General features: G+C 40.8%; 1 protein-coding gene across 7 annotated transcripts in view; it reads right to left on the bottom strand.

Moving 5' to 3' along the window:
• Nucleotides 1–2680: 2680 nt before the first annotated feature.
• Nucleotides 2681–20117, bottom strand: part of LOC116986861 (probable acyl-CoA dehydrogenase 6) — a 47191-nt gene continuing 29754 nt past the window's right edge. For all 7 annotated transcript variants that reach the window (XM_033042667.1, XM_033042658.1, XM_033042641.1 and 4 more), the window contains 6 exons: nt 18993–19099; nt 16261–16428; nt 13412–13585; nt 5781–5942; nt 4456–4606; nt 2681–3443 (listed from right to left, as the gene is read on the bottom strand). In XM_033042667.1, coding sequence (XP_032898558.1) covers nt 3350–3443; nt 4456–4606; nt 5781–5942; nt 13412–13585; nt 16261–16428; nt 18993–19099 — 856 coding nt within the window. In that variant the 3' untranslated portion in view covers nt 2681–3349. The remainder of the gene's footprint in view (nt 3444–4455; nt 4607–5780; nt 5943–13411; nt 13586–16260; nt 16429–18992; nt 19100–20117) is intronic.

Here is a 20117-nt window from a genome sequence, read left to right on the forward strand (position 1 = left end):
TGAAAAATGACGATATTAATGATTTTACAAAATTCCCCATTCTCTCTGCTGCCCCCGCTGGCGGCAGGGGGGAGGGACTATAAAACCAGGAAGTGGTGTGCCTCACTCACCAAGATGGAGGAAGGCAGAGGGTCACGTTTCTCTGAGCTGTGAATAACACTGAACACATGTCTACTCAAATGTCAGTGCCCTTAGTGGTTCTAAAATGCTTTCAGAATGTGTCTATTGGTTCTAAAGCTTGCAAAAAAAGTGTCTATTGGTTCTAAAGCTTGCAAAAAAATGTCTATTGGTTCTAAAGCTGGCTAAAATATGTCTATAGGTTCTAAAGCTGTATTTACTGCAAATGGTGGCTTGGGTGCAATGGCTTGAAGACGAAAGGCATTACTTACTGCAAATGGTGGCATGAAGTTGAAAGGCACTACTTACTGCAAATGGTGGCTTGGGTGCTTTGGCTTGAAGTTGAAAGCACTACTTACTGCAAATGGTGGCTTGGGAGCTTTGGTTTGAAGTTGAAAGGCACTATTACTGCAAATAGTGGCTTGGTTGCTTTGGCTTGAAGTTAAAAGGCACTACTTACTGCAAATGGTTGCTTGGGAGCTTTGAAGTTGAAAGGCACTAACTGCAAATGATGGCTTGGGTGTGGCTTGAAGTTGAAAGACACCACTTACTGCAAATGATGGCTTGGGTGGGGCTTGAGGTTGAAATACTCCACTTACTGCAAATGGTGGCATGAAGTTGAAAGGCACAACTTACTGCAAATGGTGGCTTGGGTGTGGCTTGAAGTTGAAAGGCACTACTTACTGCAGATGGTGGCTTGGGTGCAATGGCTTGAAGTTAAAATGCATTACTTACTGCAAATGGTGGCATGAGGTTGAAAGGCACTACTTACTGCAAATGGTGGCTTGGGAGCTTTGGTTTGAAGTTGAAAGGCACTACTTACTGCTAATGGTGGCTTGGTTGCTTTGACTTGAAGTTGAAAGGCACCTCTTACTGCTAATGGTGGCTTGGGTGTGGTTTGAAGTTGAAAGCCACTATTTACTGCAAATGGTGGCGTGGGTGCTTTGGCTTGAAGTTAAAAGGCTTCATTGATTGTATATTGATTTTAGATAAAACGCTACCACTTGCCGCTGTGATTTTTGGCCATCTTACTCAGTCCCCCTCCGCTGAGCAGATGCAGAGAATTCTTCCCATCAATGAAAAATAAAAGTGTTATTAGTTTTTTTTAAATGTTGAGAATCTCTCTCCTGTCAATCACTCCATGAAAGCCACACCTTTTCCGGTGGGGGGGAGGGGTTATAAAACCCGGAAATGTGGGCGTGGCTCAGTCTCTGCAAGATGGAGGAGGGAGAGGTCACGACTCGCTGTCTTTAGTGGCTTTGCACCCTACTTCAAATGGTATGAAACTGCACTTCAATTTGGTGGCCTTGCACCCTGCTAGAAGTGGTAAGAAACTGCACTTGAATTTGGTGGCCTTATACCCTGCTTGAAATAGAATTTCAAGGATTAGCCGTGAGTCAACTACCAGCCCACCAGCCGTGAGTGAATGAGTTGCCAGCACAACAGGCTTGATTGACTGAGACGCCAGCCCAAGAATCCATTTGGCGCACAATTTGCATACTAGCCCTCTGGAAACCAGTCCCTTCAGCCCACAATACCCATACTAGCGCTCCAGAAAGCCCCCCCCCCAACTGGCCACCAATATTAGAATTGGCGGAGAGGTGGAATATTGCGTTGGATGACCAGCCCTCCTGTGTGATGCTGGGACCCAACGGGTCCCACTTCGTCTAGTATTAACTGTTACTCTTCCTACAAATGCAGCCTGACTTGCTGAAACTTTCCATCATTTTCTGGTTTTATTTTAGATTTCCAACAGCTGCAGTTTCAAAAAATGACACCAGGTATAGTCACAGAATTTTATATCTGGGTTCAATTCTCATCTCTGGCACTGTCTGTGCAGTTTCCACGTTCTCTTTATTTAGTTTGGGTTAGAGATACAGCACAGAAAACAAGCCCTTAGGCCCACTGTATTGACCTAAACAACCCAGTAGGAAACATTCAACTTTTGCCTTCAGTATTGCATAGGAGCCAGCTTGCAAAGTTTTGTCCTTACGGCTCAAAAAAATGTACATCTTACCCATGGTTTACATTCAGTCATATTCTTCCCATCCAACAGTTTGCCAAATCATTACAAACCCAGCCACAAAATATTTCAATCACATTCCCAAAATCTGAATGACAGATTTGTGATTTTTACATTTGAATAGTGGATTTCAGCATGACCACCACATTGAACCTTCTGAATACTTTGTGTTAAATCTTTTCACCAAAAAACTTTCCCTTAAGAATTATTTTAATACACTGAAAAGTATATGCTATTTTCTAGCTTCACAAAGATCCCTGATCACAAACTGCCATTCCTGCTTTGGCATTTAACATTATTTAAGGCTCGGAAATACTCTAATCAGTCGATGTACGATCAGAATTTTGGCCCTGCACTGGAATTGCTTGGTTAGCTACCTACTCTCCTTCAGGGTACAGGATCTTGTCCCAGATTGGACGGCAGCCATTTTGAGCGATAACTTTCTCAAACTGAATGGAGTCATTCTCCAACATTACACTCTAGTAATAAATTCCTTTGATCTTAAGGAGAATCCCAAACTGAAGCAAGCAAAAACGTTTGTTTTTTTTCAAACAAGGTAAAATGTGAACTTTAAGGCACTTTTGTCTGTGCCAGCTCTTAGCTGGAAGAATTTAAAGTATATTCAAATAGCTCAAATTTGTTCAGATTCAATAATTATGTATTTATCTGGACTGTGGCTTCTCTCTCTCTCTCAATTTAACCAGTCAGAAATTTAAACTGAAGACTTCTACAAATTACTCTTTTTATAATTTACATTATTCCATTCTGTCTAAAGCCTACATAAAAAATCCATGAAATTACTTTAGGCTTTATTATGCGAGTTGAAATAGTCCTAATGATTCATAACTCATTACAATCTCTCACTTTTGGTATAACATACTACTTCATATTGAGAGTCAGGTATAAGTACTTTGAAAAGGAAGTTATGCTTCTTCCTCTTCAAGTTTGAAGTTAAGCCAGATAAAAATTATTATTATTCCTTTTTGTCTTGCAAAATTTAATACAAGTGAAAATGATCTTTCATGACGAAGGCAACATCATTATAGAAAAGACTGTGTATCATACAGTACAGAATTTACAAACATTACTGTATATTTGTTTCGTAAATATTTCATGAAATCATAAAATGTCACAGAATACGAAAAATAATTAATGCAATCAAATTTTGTTTTCATGTCCCAGTGTTAATTTAGCTATTGTTTTCACTGATTATTTCTTTTCAGGAAAGGTTCCCATATATTTGCATATGATAGACAACATAACTTCATCTGCACCTCCTCCAATTGACATCAATCTCATATCCCTTAAGAAAAAGAATAAGAAAATAATCGGTTATTTGGTGATTGCATACAAAACATGCTGAAAGTGTAGCCGTGTAAAATAATGAGCCAAAATGTATTGCTTTCACTATCTCAAATATTTATCTGTTGAAAATCTTACATTGCCAATGTTCTGGTTGAAACTGGATGTAATGTGGTGAGAGGAGCTATAAGGGCCTGTCGCACTTGGCAGTCATTTGCGCCTCATTTATACGTCATATGTACAATAGGTCGACGCGTTGTGACACACGGGTGGCGTGTGGGTAGCGCGGGACGGGCGCATGGAGAGGCGTGGAGTGTGGCGCAGTATCGCGCGGTGCTCCATAATTTCGTACTGTACGAAATCCTTGTACGCCACCTGCGTGACGTATCGCGTACGCATGCTGACGCATTGGGTACATATGCTGACGCATTGGCGTCGCACGCTGCATCCTGACGTCTCAGGTGTATCGCGTGGTGATGTATGGTTACGTCACCGTGCGTAACCATGCGTCGCCGCGAGCCGCAGGCTATTCTGACGTCACGCACACCAGACGGCATCATGATGTGTGATTTGCACGTAACGACGCGTCGACCTATTTTACATATGACGCGTAAATGAGGCGCAAATGACGGCCAAGTGGGACAGGCCCTTTACTTAGTGCATCCTATAAAGGCCATAAAAGAAAGTACTGGCACCAGCACAGGAATGCTCCGTATAATTGAATTGAAATGATATTGAACTTGCAATTTATCTGTCAAATAAAACCTACTATTTACGCCTCTTTTTTAAAGCATCAATAAAAGGCATTACTGTAATTATTCTATTGCGTTCAATGATTAAACTGCTTTAATGATGATTTATACATTTCACAACCCCCTAGTTCACTGCTGAAATATCTAATTAAAAAATAATAATTTTAATGGAGATAGTATTTTGCTTAAAGGTTTCCTTTAAAGTGGAAAAAAAACATGATTAAACTCAGTTCATTCCTGTTTTTTAAATGTTTTACTTACCTATACAGTCTGCTGACCAACACTTCATTAGTAAAACCCATTCCTCCCCAGAACTGGAGACAACTATCAGCAACCTCACGAACTAGGCGGCCTGCTTTCAACTTTGCCATTGAGGCTAATTTGGTTACATCGTCTCCTTGAATATATTGAGCTGAATAAAGAAAGTGAATTAGATTTTTAGTGCAATCTTGATTGTAATCATGTATGGACTTTTCTTTGACTGGATACGGCACAAACAAGTTTTTAAAGTGTACCTTGGTACACGTGACAATAAATAAACTAAATTAGAATCTAATTTACTATTTTAAAAACAATGTAATACCTGCTAGTGGATGATACGAGAAAAGAAGGTTTAACATTCCATTATATGTGAAATGTCACCTCATCCCCAATGCGTTGGACAAACTCTAAATTGTGTTCTTTGCAACATGTATGAATCAAAAAATGTTGTAACATTTTTTATAACGAGTACCATCGCTTATTTTTTATAGCGAGTAATATCAGGAACACGTATATGCCCCTGATGAATCCAGCAATTTAATGAATTGTGTTATTGTGTCAGACAACACGACAACAATAATTCAGGGTTGTACTTTAATAAATTATTTAAACTGTCTCATGAGTAGGTATTAATTTTTTTTTATCGATCTTGTAGGAAGAAACGATTCCCTTTTAAAGGCAATTAAAATTGACACACAAAATTGTAAACTTGTCAGAGAAGAGGATTAGACAGTTGGATTAACTAGCATTTATTTCAATACAAGAGGACTGACAGGTTAAGCAGAAACACTCAGGGTGTGGAGTAGGTCGTTATAATCATTACAGAAACTTGGCTATGGGGGGGGGGGGGGTGTGGTGCAGATAGGACCAGCACCTTAATGTTCCAGAGTACAAGCACTACAGGCGAGATAGAGGTTGGGGTAATAGAGGAAAGAGAGGTGTTTTATTGGTTAAGGATAACATCACGGCAGTCAGGCTAAAGAGGTTCAGCTACAAATAAAAAGGGGGTGATCACCTTGCTGGGACTGTACTATAAGCAAACAAATAGTCTAAGAAAATTAGAGAAACAAATATGCCGAGAGATTACAGACACTACAAAACTAATAGGGTTGTCATAGTAAGAGATTTTAACCACCCTAATTTAGACAGGGACTGGTATAGTGTCAAGGCCTTAAATTGGGTGGAATTTGTCAAGTATGTTGAGGAAAGTACTCCCAAGTACTCACACTGTCCTTTTATAATTAGCACCACATTAACTGAAATCCACTCAACTGAAACAACACTGTTTGAATTTGGAAAAGATTTGAGTTACTAAAACTTCTTACCAACAGAACGATAAAGAAGGGAACGAAGAAGTTCAATTTCGGTCTCAAGTTCAGCAAGGCGATAGTGCACTGTCTGGTTATGCAACACAGGTTGGTCAAAAATTTTACGTTGTCGTGTATATTCAATTGTTTCCTGTACGATGTTCTGCATTGGAGCCAAAGCTGAAAAACAATTTTAAAAATGTATGCAGCCAGGTAACTACATGCCTCGAAGTCTTCAATCAATAAGTTAATGGAAAAGATGTTGAGAATTATTCTACACCAAAATTTTGGTGGAAGAACCTAAACATGGAAAGGCAAGGAACAGATCAGCATGCCTTTGTCTGGGGAGATGCTGCCTGACTCATTTAACTGAATTTTCTGAATGAACGAACATCATGATCTGTTGTAGTACAGTTGATAAAATCATGGTAGTACAGTTGATAAAATCATAGTAGTACATTTGATAAAATCTACTATGGCCAATATGGACTGACATGGTCCCATTTGGATGACTGATCCAAAAGGTAAGAGCGCTAAATTGGGTCAGAAATTGGCTTGGTAATGGGGCAGAGGGTGATAGATATAGGTTACTTTTTTGAATCACAGCCTGAGATCAGTGATGTCCCACAGGATTCGGTGCTGAGACCATTGCCTCTAAGATCTCTTACTTTTTGCTTAACCTTGACTTCTGATCTATTAGTGATGACTGAACCCTCAATTGATACTCGTATTTCATGCACTACTTCTCTCATTCATTTTCCTCCCAGCCAAAACAAGGATAGAGCTCCTCATTTTCCACTCCACCAACCTCAACATTCTATATAGTATCAATAAATCTCTAAAATGCCACTAATCACATCTGCCTCAACCATCACCCCGAGTAGCACGATCCAGGCACTCGCCTTTCTCTCTGTAAAATAAACCTGCCCCACACATCTCCTTTAAACTTTGCCCCTATCACCTTACAACTATGCCCTCTAGTCTTTGATTTTTCCATCCTGGGAAAAAGATTCAGACTGTCTACTCTATCTATGCCTCTCATAATGTTATATGCAGTTGAACACCGATTTTCCAGCAACTGATGGTCAACCCACCCCTATAATCTTGACAAAATTATGAGAGCTCTGTTGAAATTCCATGAGTGGCCAAAGATGGCATCATGAGTGACGAGCGGTCTTGTCGGTCATGCCCCTCCATTATGAAAGAACCAACTATGCTCTCAATCTTCTCTCCTAACTGTTTCGCAAAGACAATACCGTAAACCCTCGTTTTAATGACCTCCTTATAACAGATGTTGGATATAGCGGACGGACGTGCTGACACATCACCGGCCTGCACTGTATCCCCGCCTGTTTAGACCCCCGAATCCGTCCACAGTCCCACCTCACAAGGTGCACCAGTGAACCCTTCATCAACCACCGAAAGGACAAAAAGTGCTGGCGTATTTCAGCGGGATAGGATCTCTGAAGAACATGGCTAGGTGACATCGAGGAAGGGCTGCGGGGTGGGGAGGATGGGTCGCGGGTTAGGAGGAAGCTACGGGGGGGAGGAGGGGGCACAGTCATCTTTCTGGTAAACCTCCTCTCCAAATTCTCCACATCCTGTAATGGGACAATTAGAACTGCACACAATACCCTAAATGTGGCCTAACCAAAGTCCTATAAAGTTGCATGATGACTTCTTGACTCTTATATTCATAGCTCCAATCTTTGAACGCAAGATAACCATATGCCGGATTAAACCCCATCTGCCATCTTCCCACTTTTCTCCCCTGCGAACACAGGAGATGCAGCATCTGACCTTTCGCCTTACACCTTCCCACCCTCCAGGGACCCAAACAGCCTTTCCAGATGAAGAAAATTCTCTTGCACGTCTACCAAGATTCTACAGGAATATAACAGTATTTATTGCTCACTTTGAGGTCTTTACATCCAAGAAACCATGCACAATCTGGGGACCACTTTGCTGAACACCTTCCTTTGGTCAGTAAAAGGAGTAGTCCATAAAATCTCTGCAACTACATGCCTTAGATAATTCTCAAGTTCAAGTTCAAGTGAGTTTATTGTCATGTGTCCCTGTATAGGACAATGAAATTCTTGCTTTGCTTAAGCACACAGAAAATAGTAGGCATTTACTACAAAACAGATAAATGTGTCCATATACCATGATATATCTATCTATCTGTCTATCTGTCTATCTGTCTGTCTGTCTGTCTGTCTGTCTGTCTATCTATCTATCTATCTATCTATCTATCTATCTATCTTACTAAAACTGTGTTCTTGACCGCTTTTGGCGATCTGTGCTGCGATTTCTGAGAGAACGCCGCGACCTACGGCCGTCATTTTTGGCCACCTCGCTCAGAGCCCCCCTCCGCCGCATGTGTGCCGAGGTTTTTCCAGTCGATGAAAAATGACAGAGATATTAATGATTTTACAAAATTCCCCATTCTCTCTGCTGCCCCCACTGGCGGCAGGGGGGAGGGACTATAAAACCAGGAAGTGGTGTGCCTCACTCACTCTTCAAGATGGAGGAAGGCAGAGGGTCACGTTTCTCTGAGCTGTGAGTAACACTGAACACATGTCTACTAAAATGTAAGTGCCCTTAGTGGTTCTAAAATGCTTGCAAAAAAAGTGTCTATTGGTTCTAAAGCTTGCAAAAAATGTCTATTGGTTCTAAAGCTTGCAAAAAAGTCTACTGGTTCTAAAGCTTGCAAAAAGTGTCTCTTGGTTTTAAAGCTTGCAAAAAATGTCTATTGGTTCTAAAGCTTGCAAAAAAATGTCTATTGGTTCTAAAGCTGGCAAAAAAATGTCTCTATTGGTTCTAAAGCTGGCAAAAAAAAAGTCTATTGGTTCTAAAGCTGGCAAAAAAATGTCTATTGGTTCTAAAGCTGGGAAAAAAATGTCTATTGGTTCTAAAGCTGACAAAAAAATGTCTATTGGGTCTAAAGCTGGCAAAAAAAATGTCTATTGGTTCTAAAGCTGGCAAAAAAAATGTCTATTGGTTCTAAAGCTGGCAAAAAAATGTCTATTGGTTCTAAAGCCGGCAAAAAAAATGTCTATTGGTTCTAAAGCTGGCAAAAAAATGTCTATTGGTTCTAAAGCTGGCAAAAAAATGTCTATTGGTTCTAAAGCTTGCAGAAAGTGTCTATTGGTTTTAAAGTTTACAAAAAACTGACTATTGGTTCCAAAGCTTGCAAACAAAAATGACTATTGGTTCTAAAATGGTTCATACTAGCGCTCCAGAAAGCCCCCACACCCCACCCCACTCCCCTGGTTGGCTTGGCTTGGGTGTGTCTTGAAATTGAAAGGCACTACTTACTGCAAATGGTGGCATGAGGTTGAAAGGCACTACTTACTGCAAATGGTGGCTTGGGAGCTTTGACTTGAAGTTGAAAGGCACTATTACTGTAAATGGTGGCTTGGGTGTGGCTTGAAGTTGAAAGGCACTACTTACTGCAAATGGTGGCTTGGTTGCTTTGGCTTGAAGTTGAAAGGCACTACTTACTGCAAATGGTGGCTTGGGAGCTTTGGCTTAAAGTTGAAAGGCACTATTACTGCAAATGGTGGCTTGGTTGCTTTTGCTTGACGTTGAAAGGCATTACTTACTGCAAATGGTGGCATGAAGTTGAAAGCACTACTTACTGCAAATGGTGGCTTGGGAGCTTTGGTTTGAAGTTGAAAGGCACTATTACTGCAAATGGTGGCTTGTGAGCTTTGGCTTGAAGTTGATAGGCACTACTTACTGCAAATGGTGGCTTGGTTGCTTTGGCTTGAAGTTGAAAGGCACTACTTACTGCAAATGGTGGCTTGGTTGCTTTGGCTTGAAGTTGAAAGGCACTACTTACTGCAAATGTTAGCTTGGGTGTGGCTTGGGTGTTGCTAGAAGTTGAAAGACACCACTTGCTGCAAATGGTGGCATGAAGTTGAAAGGCACTACTTACTGCAAATGGTGGCTTGGTTGCTTTGGCTTGAAGTTGAAAGGCACTACTTTCTGCAAATGGTGGCTTGGTTGCTTTGGCTTGAAGTTGAAAGGCACTACTTACTGCAAATGGTGGCTTGTGAGCTTTGAAGTTGAAAGGCACTACTTACTGCAAATGGTGGCATGTGGTTAAAAGGCACCACTTACTGCAAATGGTGGCTTGGGTGCAATGGCTTGAAGTTAAAATGCATAAATGCGTTAAATGTGGATAAGTCTCCAGGTCCTGACAGGATATTCCCTAGGACATTGAGGGAAGTTAGTGTAGAAATAGCCGGGGCTATGACAGAAATATTTTAAATGTCATTAGAAACGGGAATAGTCCCCGAGGATTGGCGTACTGCGCATGTTGTTCCATTGTTTAAAAAGGGTTCTAAGAGTAAACCTAGCAATTATAGACCTGTTAGTTTGACTTCAGTGGTGGGCAAATTAATGGAAAAGATACTTAGAGATAATATATATAAGCATCTGGATAAACAGGGTCTGATTAGGAACAGTCAACATGGATTTGTGCCTGGAAGGTCATGTTTGACTAAACTTCTTGAATTTTTTGAAGAGGTTACTAGGGAAATTGACGAGGGTAAAGCAGTGGATGTTGTATATATGGACTTTTGTAAGGCCTTTGACAAGGTTCCTCATGGAAGGTTGGTTAAGAAGGTTAAACTGTTGGGTATAAATGCAGGAATAGCAAGATGGATTCAGCAGTGGCTGAATGGGAGAAGCCAGAGGGTAATGGTGGATGGCTGTTTGTCGGGTTGGAGGCAGGTGACTAGTGGGGTGCCTCAGGGATCTGTGTTGGGTCTTTTGTTGTTTGTCATGTACATCAATGATCTGGATGAAGGGGTGGTAAATTGGATTAGTAAGTATGCAGATGATACCAAGATAGGGGGTGTTGTGGATAATGAAGAGGATTTCCAAAGTCTACAGAGTGATTTAGGTTGGAAAAATGGGCTGAAAGATGGCAGATGGAGTTTAATGCTGATAAATGTGAGGTGTTACACCTTGGCAGGACAAATCAAAATAGGACGTACATGATAAATGGTAGGGAATTGAAGAATACAGTTGAACAGAGGGATCTGGGAATAACCGTGCATAGTTCCTTGAAGGTGGAATCTCATATAGATAGGGTGGTAAAGAAAGCTTTTGGTATGCTAGCCTTTATAAATCAGAGCATTGAGTATAGAAGCTGGGATGTAATGTTAAAATTGTACAAGGCTTTGGTGAGACCAAATCTGGAGTATGGTGTACAATTTTGGTCGCCCAATTATAGGAAGGATGTCAACAAAATAGAGAGCGTACAGAGGAGATTTACTAGAATGTTGCCTGGGTTTCAACAACTAAGTTACAGAGATAGGTTGAATAAGTTAGGTCTTTATTCTCTGGAGCGCAGAAGGTTAAGGGGGGGACTTGATAGAGGTCTTTAAAATGATGAGAGGGATAGACAGAGTTGATGTGATCAAGCTTTTCCCTTTGAAAATAGGGAAGATTCAAACAAGAGGACATGACTTCAGAATTAAGGGACAGAAGTTTAGGGGTAACATGAGGGGGAACTTCTTTACTCAGAGAGTGGCAGCGGTGTGGAATGAGCTTCCAGTGGAAGTGGTGGCGGCAGGTTCGTTGGTATCATTTAAAAATAAATTGGATAGGCATATGGATGAGAAGGGAATGGAGGGTTATGGTATGAGTGCAGGCAGGTGGGACTAAGGGAAAAAAAGTTGTTCGGCACGGACTTGTAGGGCCGAGATGGCCTGTTTCCGTGCTGTCATTGTTTTATGGTTTGTTATATGGTTATTACTTACTGCAAATGGTGGCATGAAGTTGAAAGGCACTACTTACTGCAAATGGTGGCTTGGGAGCTTTGGTTTGAAGTTGAAAGGCACTACTTACTGCAAATGGTGGCATGAGGTTGACAGGCACTACTTACTGCAAATGGTGGCTTTGGTGCATTGGCTTGAAGTTGAAAGGCACTATTTACTGCTAATGGTGGCTTGGTTGCTTTGACTTGAAGTTGAAAGGCACCTCTTACTGCTAATGGTGGCTTGGGTGTGGCTTGGGTGTGGTTTGAAGTTGAAAGCCACTACTTACTGCAAATGGTGGCGTGGGTGCTTTGGCTTGAAGTTAAAAGGCTTCATTGATTGTATATTGATTTTAGATAAAACGCTACCACTTGCCGCTGTGATTTTTGGCCATCTTACTCAGTCCCCCTCCGCTGAGCAGATGCAGAGAATTCTTCCCATCAATGAAAAATAAAAGTGTTATTATTTTTTTTTTAAATGTTGAGAATCTCTCTCCTGTCAATCACTCCATGAAAGCCACACCTTTTCCGGTGGGGGGTGGGGTTATAAAACCAGGAAATGTGTGTGTGGCTCAGTCTCTGCAAGATGGAGGAGGGAGAGGTCACGACTCGCTGTCTTTAGTGGCTTTGCACCCTACTTCAAATGGTATGAAACTGCACTTGAATTTGGTGGCCTTGCACCCTGCTAGAAGTGGTAAGAAACTGCACTTGAATTTGGTGGCCTTATACCCTGCTTGAAATAGAATTTCAAGGATTAGCCGTGAGTCAACTACCAGCCCACCAGCCGTGAGTGAGTGAGTTGCCAGCACAACAGGCTTGATTGACTGAGACGCCAGCCCAAGAATCCATTTGGCGCACAATTTGCATACTAGCCCTCTGGAAACCAGTCCCCTCAGCCCACAACACCCATACTAGCGCTCCCGAAAGCCCCCCCCCCCCCCCCCAACTGGCCACCAATATTAGAATTGGTGGAGAGGTGGAATATTGCGTTGGATGACCAGCCCTCCTGTGTGATGCTGGGACCCAACGGGTCCCACTTAGTCTAGTATATATATACAATTCTTAAGATTTGAGTTAGCACTTGCTAATAATTATCTGGTTACCAGTTCTAGTTTGTAACCTAATTAACAGTGCATTTTCCACTGGTAGTCAGCTTGTTTAGCAAAGACTCACTAGATTTCAAAAGGAAAACATTCCACAAAATTGCCCAATCACTAAATACCACACATTTGTGCACTAAGTGCTGGTGTAACTCAGCAGGTCAGGCAGCATCTCTGGAGGACATGGGAATATTGCCAGTCTGAAGAAGAGTCTAACCTGAAATATAGCCTATGCATGTTCTCCAGAGATGTTGCCTGATCCGCTGAGTTACTCCAGCAATGTGTATGGTTTTTTTTTTTTGTAAAACAACATCTGCAGTTCCCTGTGTTCAGGCAGTTACACAGTCTGATGATCACGTGATTGTCAGTAAAACACCTTCTCTCTATATGGGAAAGCCTTCTGATGTTCCAAAATTGTGATCTTTATCAAATTACACAATTCAACCTGTGTAACAGTAGATGTTTAAAGCAACCTGAAAAATAATAAATAACTTCTCTTTTCCTCTGAAGAATCTTTTGAGGGTAATATTTCCTGTCATTGCTGTTGAATTTCCGATTAACTAAATGCAATTTTTTCCGATTGGTAAATGCATCCGCTTTTATGTTCAGAATTATACTTGGAATGATTCACATTACCTTAACTGCAGCATTACCTTTTAATTTGCTATGAAAGACATTTCAAGAAGTTATAACTCAAGATCCCAACGTTTGTTCCCCACCTTCCATTTAAGTCCCACTAAAGCCATCTAATCTGCAGTTGTACAGCAAAAACTTCTTACTTCCTGCAACTCCCCACATTCGTTCTTCTTGGAATTGCAACATCTGGTAGGTGAAGCCCTTTCCTTCATCTCCAATGAGATATTTTGTTGGAACCCTGACGTCTTCAAAAAACACCTCTGCTGTATCAGATGATCTCATGCCCAACTTATCGATCTTCCTAGTCACATTAATTCCTGGAAAATATTATGTATATTAGCTAATTTAGTCACAAAGTATTTTGAATTTCATTTCATGTACTGAAGAAATATCTTTTTTATTAAGAACAATGAGTAGTGGTACTTAGTCAACCAATCAATCAATTACATATTACAAGTTGCAGACCTCTCTGCAAATGTAAGCTCATAACCTTCGCTAACACCTCCATGCAATACCGATATCAGTCTTCAAATGTTTGTTCAGTGGACATAAAATGTTCAATGCTACTATCAGATCATTGTGAAGTTCCAAGGCAATTAATGCAAATGCACAGTGGGAGCAAGAAAGCCACCAGCAACTTTACACCACATGTCAGGTGAAGCTGTTGAAAAAAGTAGCTCTCAACATGGTATTTCTTTTGTATTGTATGGTAATTAATTTATTAGCCAAGTATGTAAAAACTTGCTCCCCCATTGCTCAAAACACCACTCACCGCTTTAATCCCATTTGCATTATCCTCTCTTTACCTTTCATCAATTTCCTGCCTTTCCTATCTCTATCTCTACATGTACCCCATAGAATTTATTAAGCTTCGTGTTTTCTTATTTCAACATCTTAATCTCCCCAGGGGGAGGAAGCAAATGGCCATAATTTCTCCTTCATTTGTTTTGGTTCTATTTCCTTCACAGCAGTTTGTTAGCTCAATTCACTTCAATGTAATTAATCAAGTTGAAAAATGAAACAAGAAATGAAACAAGGTCTTTCCAATTAAATTTCCTTATAATCAACAGAGGCACATATACAATAGTGTCAAAGTACAACTCTTTATATGCTTTCCTTTTCCATTTCCTACTTGTTTTTAAAGTCGCTCAGGTCCCATTGACTCTTCTACTCACTTTTATGTTTTCTATAAATCACAAAATAACTAAGTAATGCAAGCTGAAATTTAGGAAACCAGAAAGAATAATTCATAACTAAAACTGTGTGAGTAATAGTGTTGAATTCAGGGATATTAACTATAATTTGGATGCTGAGGCTGAAAAATTCAAACTCAAGTTAGAAGATTTTAATTTTAGGCAAAATTATTGTTTTACTCGTTTTGTAAGCAGAAGCCTGAATTAAGACATTAAATTCCACTCCAGTGGAGAGATTTATTGCATCAGTATACACATACTGCACCATTTAGAAATAATTTTGAATATATAAAACAACTAATAAGAAATAGTATGCATTAAATATTTCTCAAAGCAGTTTGGGTGATCAATGACCATTCTGAGTTTTCTCAAAATAATCTTTTACTAAAATAGCAACTGTATAAACCACATATATTACATCTGAAAAATGAATTATAGTACTTCCTAATGGGCCAACAGTTACTTCAAGTATTTATAAAGAATACAGTAAACCCTTGTCATAACTGACCATGGGGGGAAGGGGGGGTGGGGGGGGAGGAGGAGGCGTCCATTATTGCCAATTGTTCACTATGATCGAGCAAGGGATTACTGAGTAATAGAGTATTATTGTATAAGTAGTAGAAACCAAGAACTCCAGGTGTTGGTTAATGCACAAAAGGACACAAAGTGCTGGAGTTTGTTTGCTCGTGTGTCAGACGATGTAACTCGCTGTTGGCTTTGGTCGTCGTCCAACATGTTGACAGAATTGTCGCCCGACGCATCACAGAGTGCATCGCGTCGTCGCTTCCAGGGATCGCCACGAGGAGGCTTCTGTCATGATCCCCAGTGCTGGAGTAACTCAGCAGGACAGGCAGCATCTCTGGAGAAAATGGAAAGGTGACGTTTCAGGTCAAGACCCTTCTTCAAACTCTAGGTCTGGCAAAGGGCCTGGAATCCAGGTGAGTTGACGGCCCAGCCCTGCTGGCGGCCGGGGGAGAGGCGAGGAACTACAGAGTCATTGATCGAGGCCAACGGCGGCCGTACTGCAGGTAAAGGTCGGTGATGGTGGCAGCAGGCGCGGCCTGGAAGCGGCCATGGAAGGTGTGTGGGCCGGCAGTGGCGGCAGCAGATCCAGCGTGGAAGTATGCGGAGAGGCAGTGCAAGATGGCACAGCCTGGCAGTGAAGGTCGGTAGGTGCAGCCTGGTTGTGGCTGGGAAGGCGATGCAGGCCAGGGATGCCGTTGGCAAACCACCTGGATGCGGCCAGGGAGGCGGTGTGGGCCAGGGCTGACATTGGCAGCCCGGCCTAGCGATGAAGGTCGGTAGGTATAAACAAAAACCGTTATAAAGCGGTCCATAATTACGAGGGTTTCACTAAAATGCAGGACTTGGTGTGTAAACAGGAAGAACAGGTGGGGTAAGAACGACATTAAGAAGGTAATTTTCACACTTAAAAAGTGTGGGTTAAATGGTTCACATAATTTTATTTCATTCTCATACTTAAACTGTAATGCTTTATTATTAATGTTTAATGCTGTGTGTGTCATTCTTAATTGTTATTGTATGCCGTGTTGCTACTTGCGAGTGGAGCACAAAGGCAAATTCCTTGTATGTATACATACTTGGCCAATAAACGTACTCATTATTCATTCATTTATTCATTCTCTAATGTCCATCTATTTGTTAGCAGCGTACAGGACAGAGGAAACTCTGATAAACCTTTCTTACAAATCTTACTTGTATTTGATATTCTGCAATTTCATTGCCCCATTTTGGGACATATGACAATAAAACACTCTTGACTTGACTTCAATTCTCACCTGGTAATTTCATGGGCAGACATATGAGAGATTTGCTTTTGTGAAGAGGCCCATTACCGGTGTTTGCTAGAAGACACATCCAGTCAGCTTGACAACCATTAGTTATCCACATTTTTCCTCCATTTATTATATAGTCATCCCCATCCTTGACAGCTTTTGTCTTGATATCTGCAAGGATGAATAAACATTTAAGATATGAAATGCAATTGAATAAGATTTACAAAATATGTTGATCCAAAACTTGGTATAAATTGAAACTGTTCCTTGAAACAAAAATATCAGCTGGATTTCAATGGACTTGAATTTACATTTTAGGAAATAAACTCAAGTATGCCTTTTGCTCCATCCCTCTCCCTACCTTCAGCCAGTCCGATCATCTGTTGGTGCTTCTCCTGCTGGCTTGCTGGGACTGAAGAGGAGGCACCATTGAACAGAGGAGTGCAACAGTGGTCTGAGAAGGCCAAGGCTCTACCTCAGAACAGTCCGAGTTGGTGGACTGGAACATATTAAAGACCTTTACATCCATCCCGAATGAGTATATCTCAGTTGTCACCAGTTTTATCAAGAAATCCGTTGACAACCGTGTTCCAACAAAGACAACTGTGGTCTATCCTAACCAGAAACCTTGGGTGAACAGAGAGATTAATTCACTACTAAAGTCCTTATCCGAGACTTTTAAGGAGGATGATTCCACACTCTACGAGGCAGAGTACAATCTCCACAAGGCTATCAATGGTGTCAAGAGAGACTTCCAAAACAAGCTAACAGCTCAATTCAATCTATCAGATGCCAGGCAACTGAGGCAGGACCCAAGTACCATCATGAGCTACGATTGAGGGTGGCCTCTGGCAAAACTGGATGAACTCAATGCCTTTACACCCATTTTGAACAGCCAAGCTATCTAGGCCCTTCCTCTCCTGCCCCCATACCCCACTGGCTCTGTCCCATACATATTGGTGGCAAAAGTCAGATCCACCTTCACGAAGGTAAACTCTCAGAAAGCGCTGGTCCGGAGAGAGTCCCTGGATGGATTCTGAATCCGTGTGCCAATCAACTGGCCGCCAGCGATATGTTCAACCTCTCGTTTCAACAGTCTACTGTTCCATCTGGCTCAAGGAAACCTTTATCAAGAAAAGTAAAGTGAGCTGTCTCAATGACTACCGCCCAGTAGCTCTAACATCAATTATAATAAAGTGTTTTGAAATTCTGATAATGGCCCCAGTAAGACAATGGGATCCTTAGGTTTACCAACAAAACCACTTGTGTCGAACAGATGAACTAAAACATCAGACGGACCACAGTAAAGAGATCGAGAATCTGTGTCATGGTTCACGACAACAACCTAGCCCTTAATAACAGCAAGACAAAAAAAATAATTGTTACCTTTAGAAAACTATATGGTGAACATAAACTTGCTCTCATCAATGGAGCTGCTGTAAAGATGGTCAACAGCTTCAAGTTCCTAGGTCTCCATTTCACCTGCAACCAAACTTCATCCCTTCACACAGATGCAGTGATCAAGAAAATGTAGTTTAGTTTAGTTTATTGTCTATCTATTTATTAATATTTCTTCATTTTCTGCCTCAGTTGAAGGGGAAAGGGTGATTTTTAAAAATCTGATAGACCAGAAGAAATGGAATGGACATGTTTTCCGTGAAATGTCTATAATATTCATGTAAAAAACTATTTCAACAACTTCATCTTTCTTTTCATCAAGAATGGGAGCTTCATGCATAATTGAGGCCATGTGAAACATGTAGAGCGTTAATCCAACCATGAAATCTGGACCAGTAGGATGTTTTGAAGAATCTTACGTTATGTTTTTCATTCCATTCGTGGTCATTTGAGAACAGAAAGAGCTGGGAAATTTGATTTTTAATTATCAAATTAGTACAGAAATGTTGAGGATCCAATGGTCACAAACTACAAATAGAAATTCAGAACTGCTGAGGCACAAATGTTAGTAGCACTTTTATGCTTTGCAGTCCACACAGTGTTGACAATCTTGTCTTCAATGTAACCAATGTTAATTGAATATGAACATTGTCATAATTTCATTTTTGACCCTTACTCAATGTTTCACATCAATAATTTTTGGGGTGAAGAAATATTTCAATGAACAAAAATTAGCTGAAATATATAGGGGTGATATTAACATTTGTGCTTCAGGTGGCAAGAACTATAATCTGCCATTTTGCTTCTCAGTGTATTTATTTTCTATTAGTTCCCCATCTAATCAATTACATTTTAACCATATTTTTTGATTTGATTTTTTGAACAATGCTTTCGTTCGCCATAAAAATTTGAGCTTTTTTTTCTGTCCTTATCCCATCTCCCAACCTGGAAAAATGCAATTCTTTGACAACTAAACTCAACAAGCAGTTTGCAGTTAATGGAAAATACAAAATGTGAAAACTAATGTGGTTTCAACTTTAGCCCATCCATTGGAACAATAGGGTCAAAGAGAGCTTGTAATTGCCAAATAATCTAATAATTGATTGTGGAAAAGTCAATAATACCCTGATAAATAAGTTGATTTCTGGCACTCCACCTTCCCCCCCTTCTCTTTATTACTATGAATATTTGGAAAATGGTATGCTTCATAGTATTAAGCAACACCAGCAGTGATAAACTTAAAACTATTTACTGGTTCCACAACGGCTTAAATAAACTTTTAAAATTAGTTGTCCTGTCATGTTGCACATTATTTATTCAATAAATATATTATGTACTTGCAACGTCAGATCCAGCTCCAACTTCACTGACGCCCAAACAGGCTACCATGTCTCCAGCAATGGTAGGTTGAAGAAATTGTCGTTTCAATTCTTCTGAGCCAAATCTGGGAAAGAAATGAGTGTTTTTTTTTGTCCCCCATAATGCACATAATATCCCCCAAAATAAATAAATAAATTATTTTGCAAGAAATTAGAAATGTGACGAGATTGTGTTTTATCTTTGATGACTATTCTTGAAGAATAAACTGTTGCTTAGAAACTGGATTGCACCTTCTCCAGGATTGCACATTTTAATCTCCATAATATTGACCGACACCCCACCTGTTTCAATTAATTTGCTGCTGAGAACCTCATCCATGCATTTTCAGATTTCTATGCCAACGGACCTACTTTATAAAGTTGAGGAAACCCAATGCTCTACTGCTGTGTCCTAACTTGCACAGTTCTGTTCACTCATTAATTTCACAGGTTCCCCAGTTAAACAATGCCTCAGTTCTGAAATTCTCCCAATATTTTTCAAATCAGATTCAGATTCAGATTCAGATTCAATTTTAATTGTCATTGTCAGTGTACAGTACAGAGACAACGAAATGCATTTAGCATCTCCCTGGAAGAGCGACATAGCAAATGATTTAAATAAATAATAATAAGTGATAATAAGTGTCCGGGGGGTGGGGGGGTGATTGGCAGTCACCGAGGTACGTTGTTGAGTAGAGTGACAGCCGCCGGGAAGAAGCTGTTCCTGGACCTGCTGGTTCGGCAACGGAGAGACCTGTAGCGCCTCCCGGATGGTAGGAGGGTAAACAGTCCATGGTTGGGGTGAGAGCAGTCCTTGGCGATGCTGAGCGCCCTCCGCAGATAACGCTTGCTTTGGACAGACTCAATGGAGGGGAGCGAGGAACCGGTGATGCGTTGGGCAATTTTCACCACCCTCTGCAATGCCTTCCGGTCGGAGACAGAGCAGTTGCCATACCATACTGTGATGCAGTTGGTAAGGATGCTCTCGATGGTGCAGCGGTAGAAGTTCACCAGGATCTGAGGAGACAGATGGACCTTCTTCAGTCTCCTCAGGAAGAAGAGACGCTGGTGAGCCTTCTTGATCAGAGTTGAGGTATTGTGGGT

Source organism: Amblyraja radiata, chromosome 2 (assembly GCF_010909765.2).
Source record: "Amblyraja radiata isolate CabotCenter1 chromosome 2, sAmbRad1.1.pri, whole genome shotgun sequence".
Taxonomy (NCBI): Eukaryota; Metazoa; Chordata; class Chondrichthyes; order Rajiformes; family Rajidae; genus Amblyraja; species Amblyraja radiata.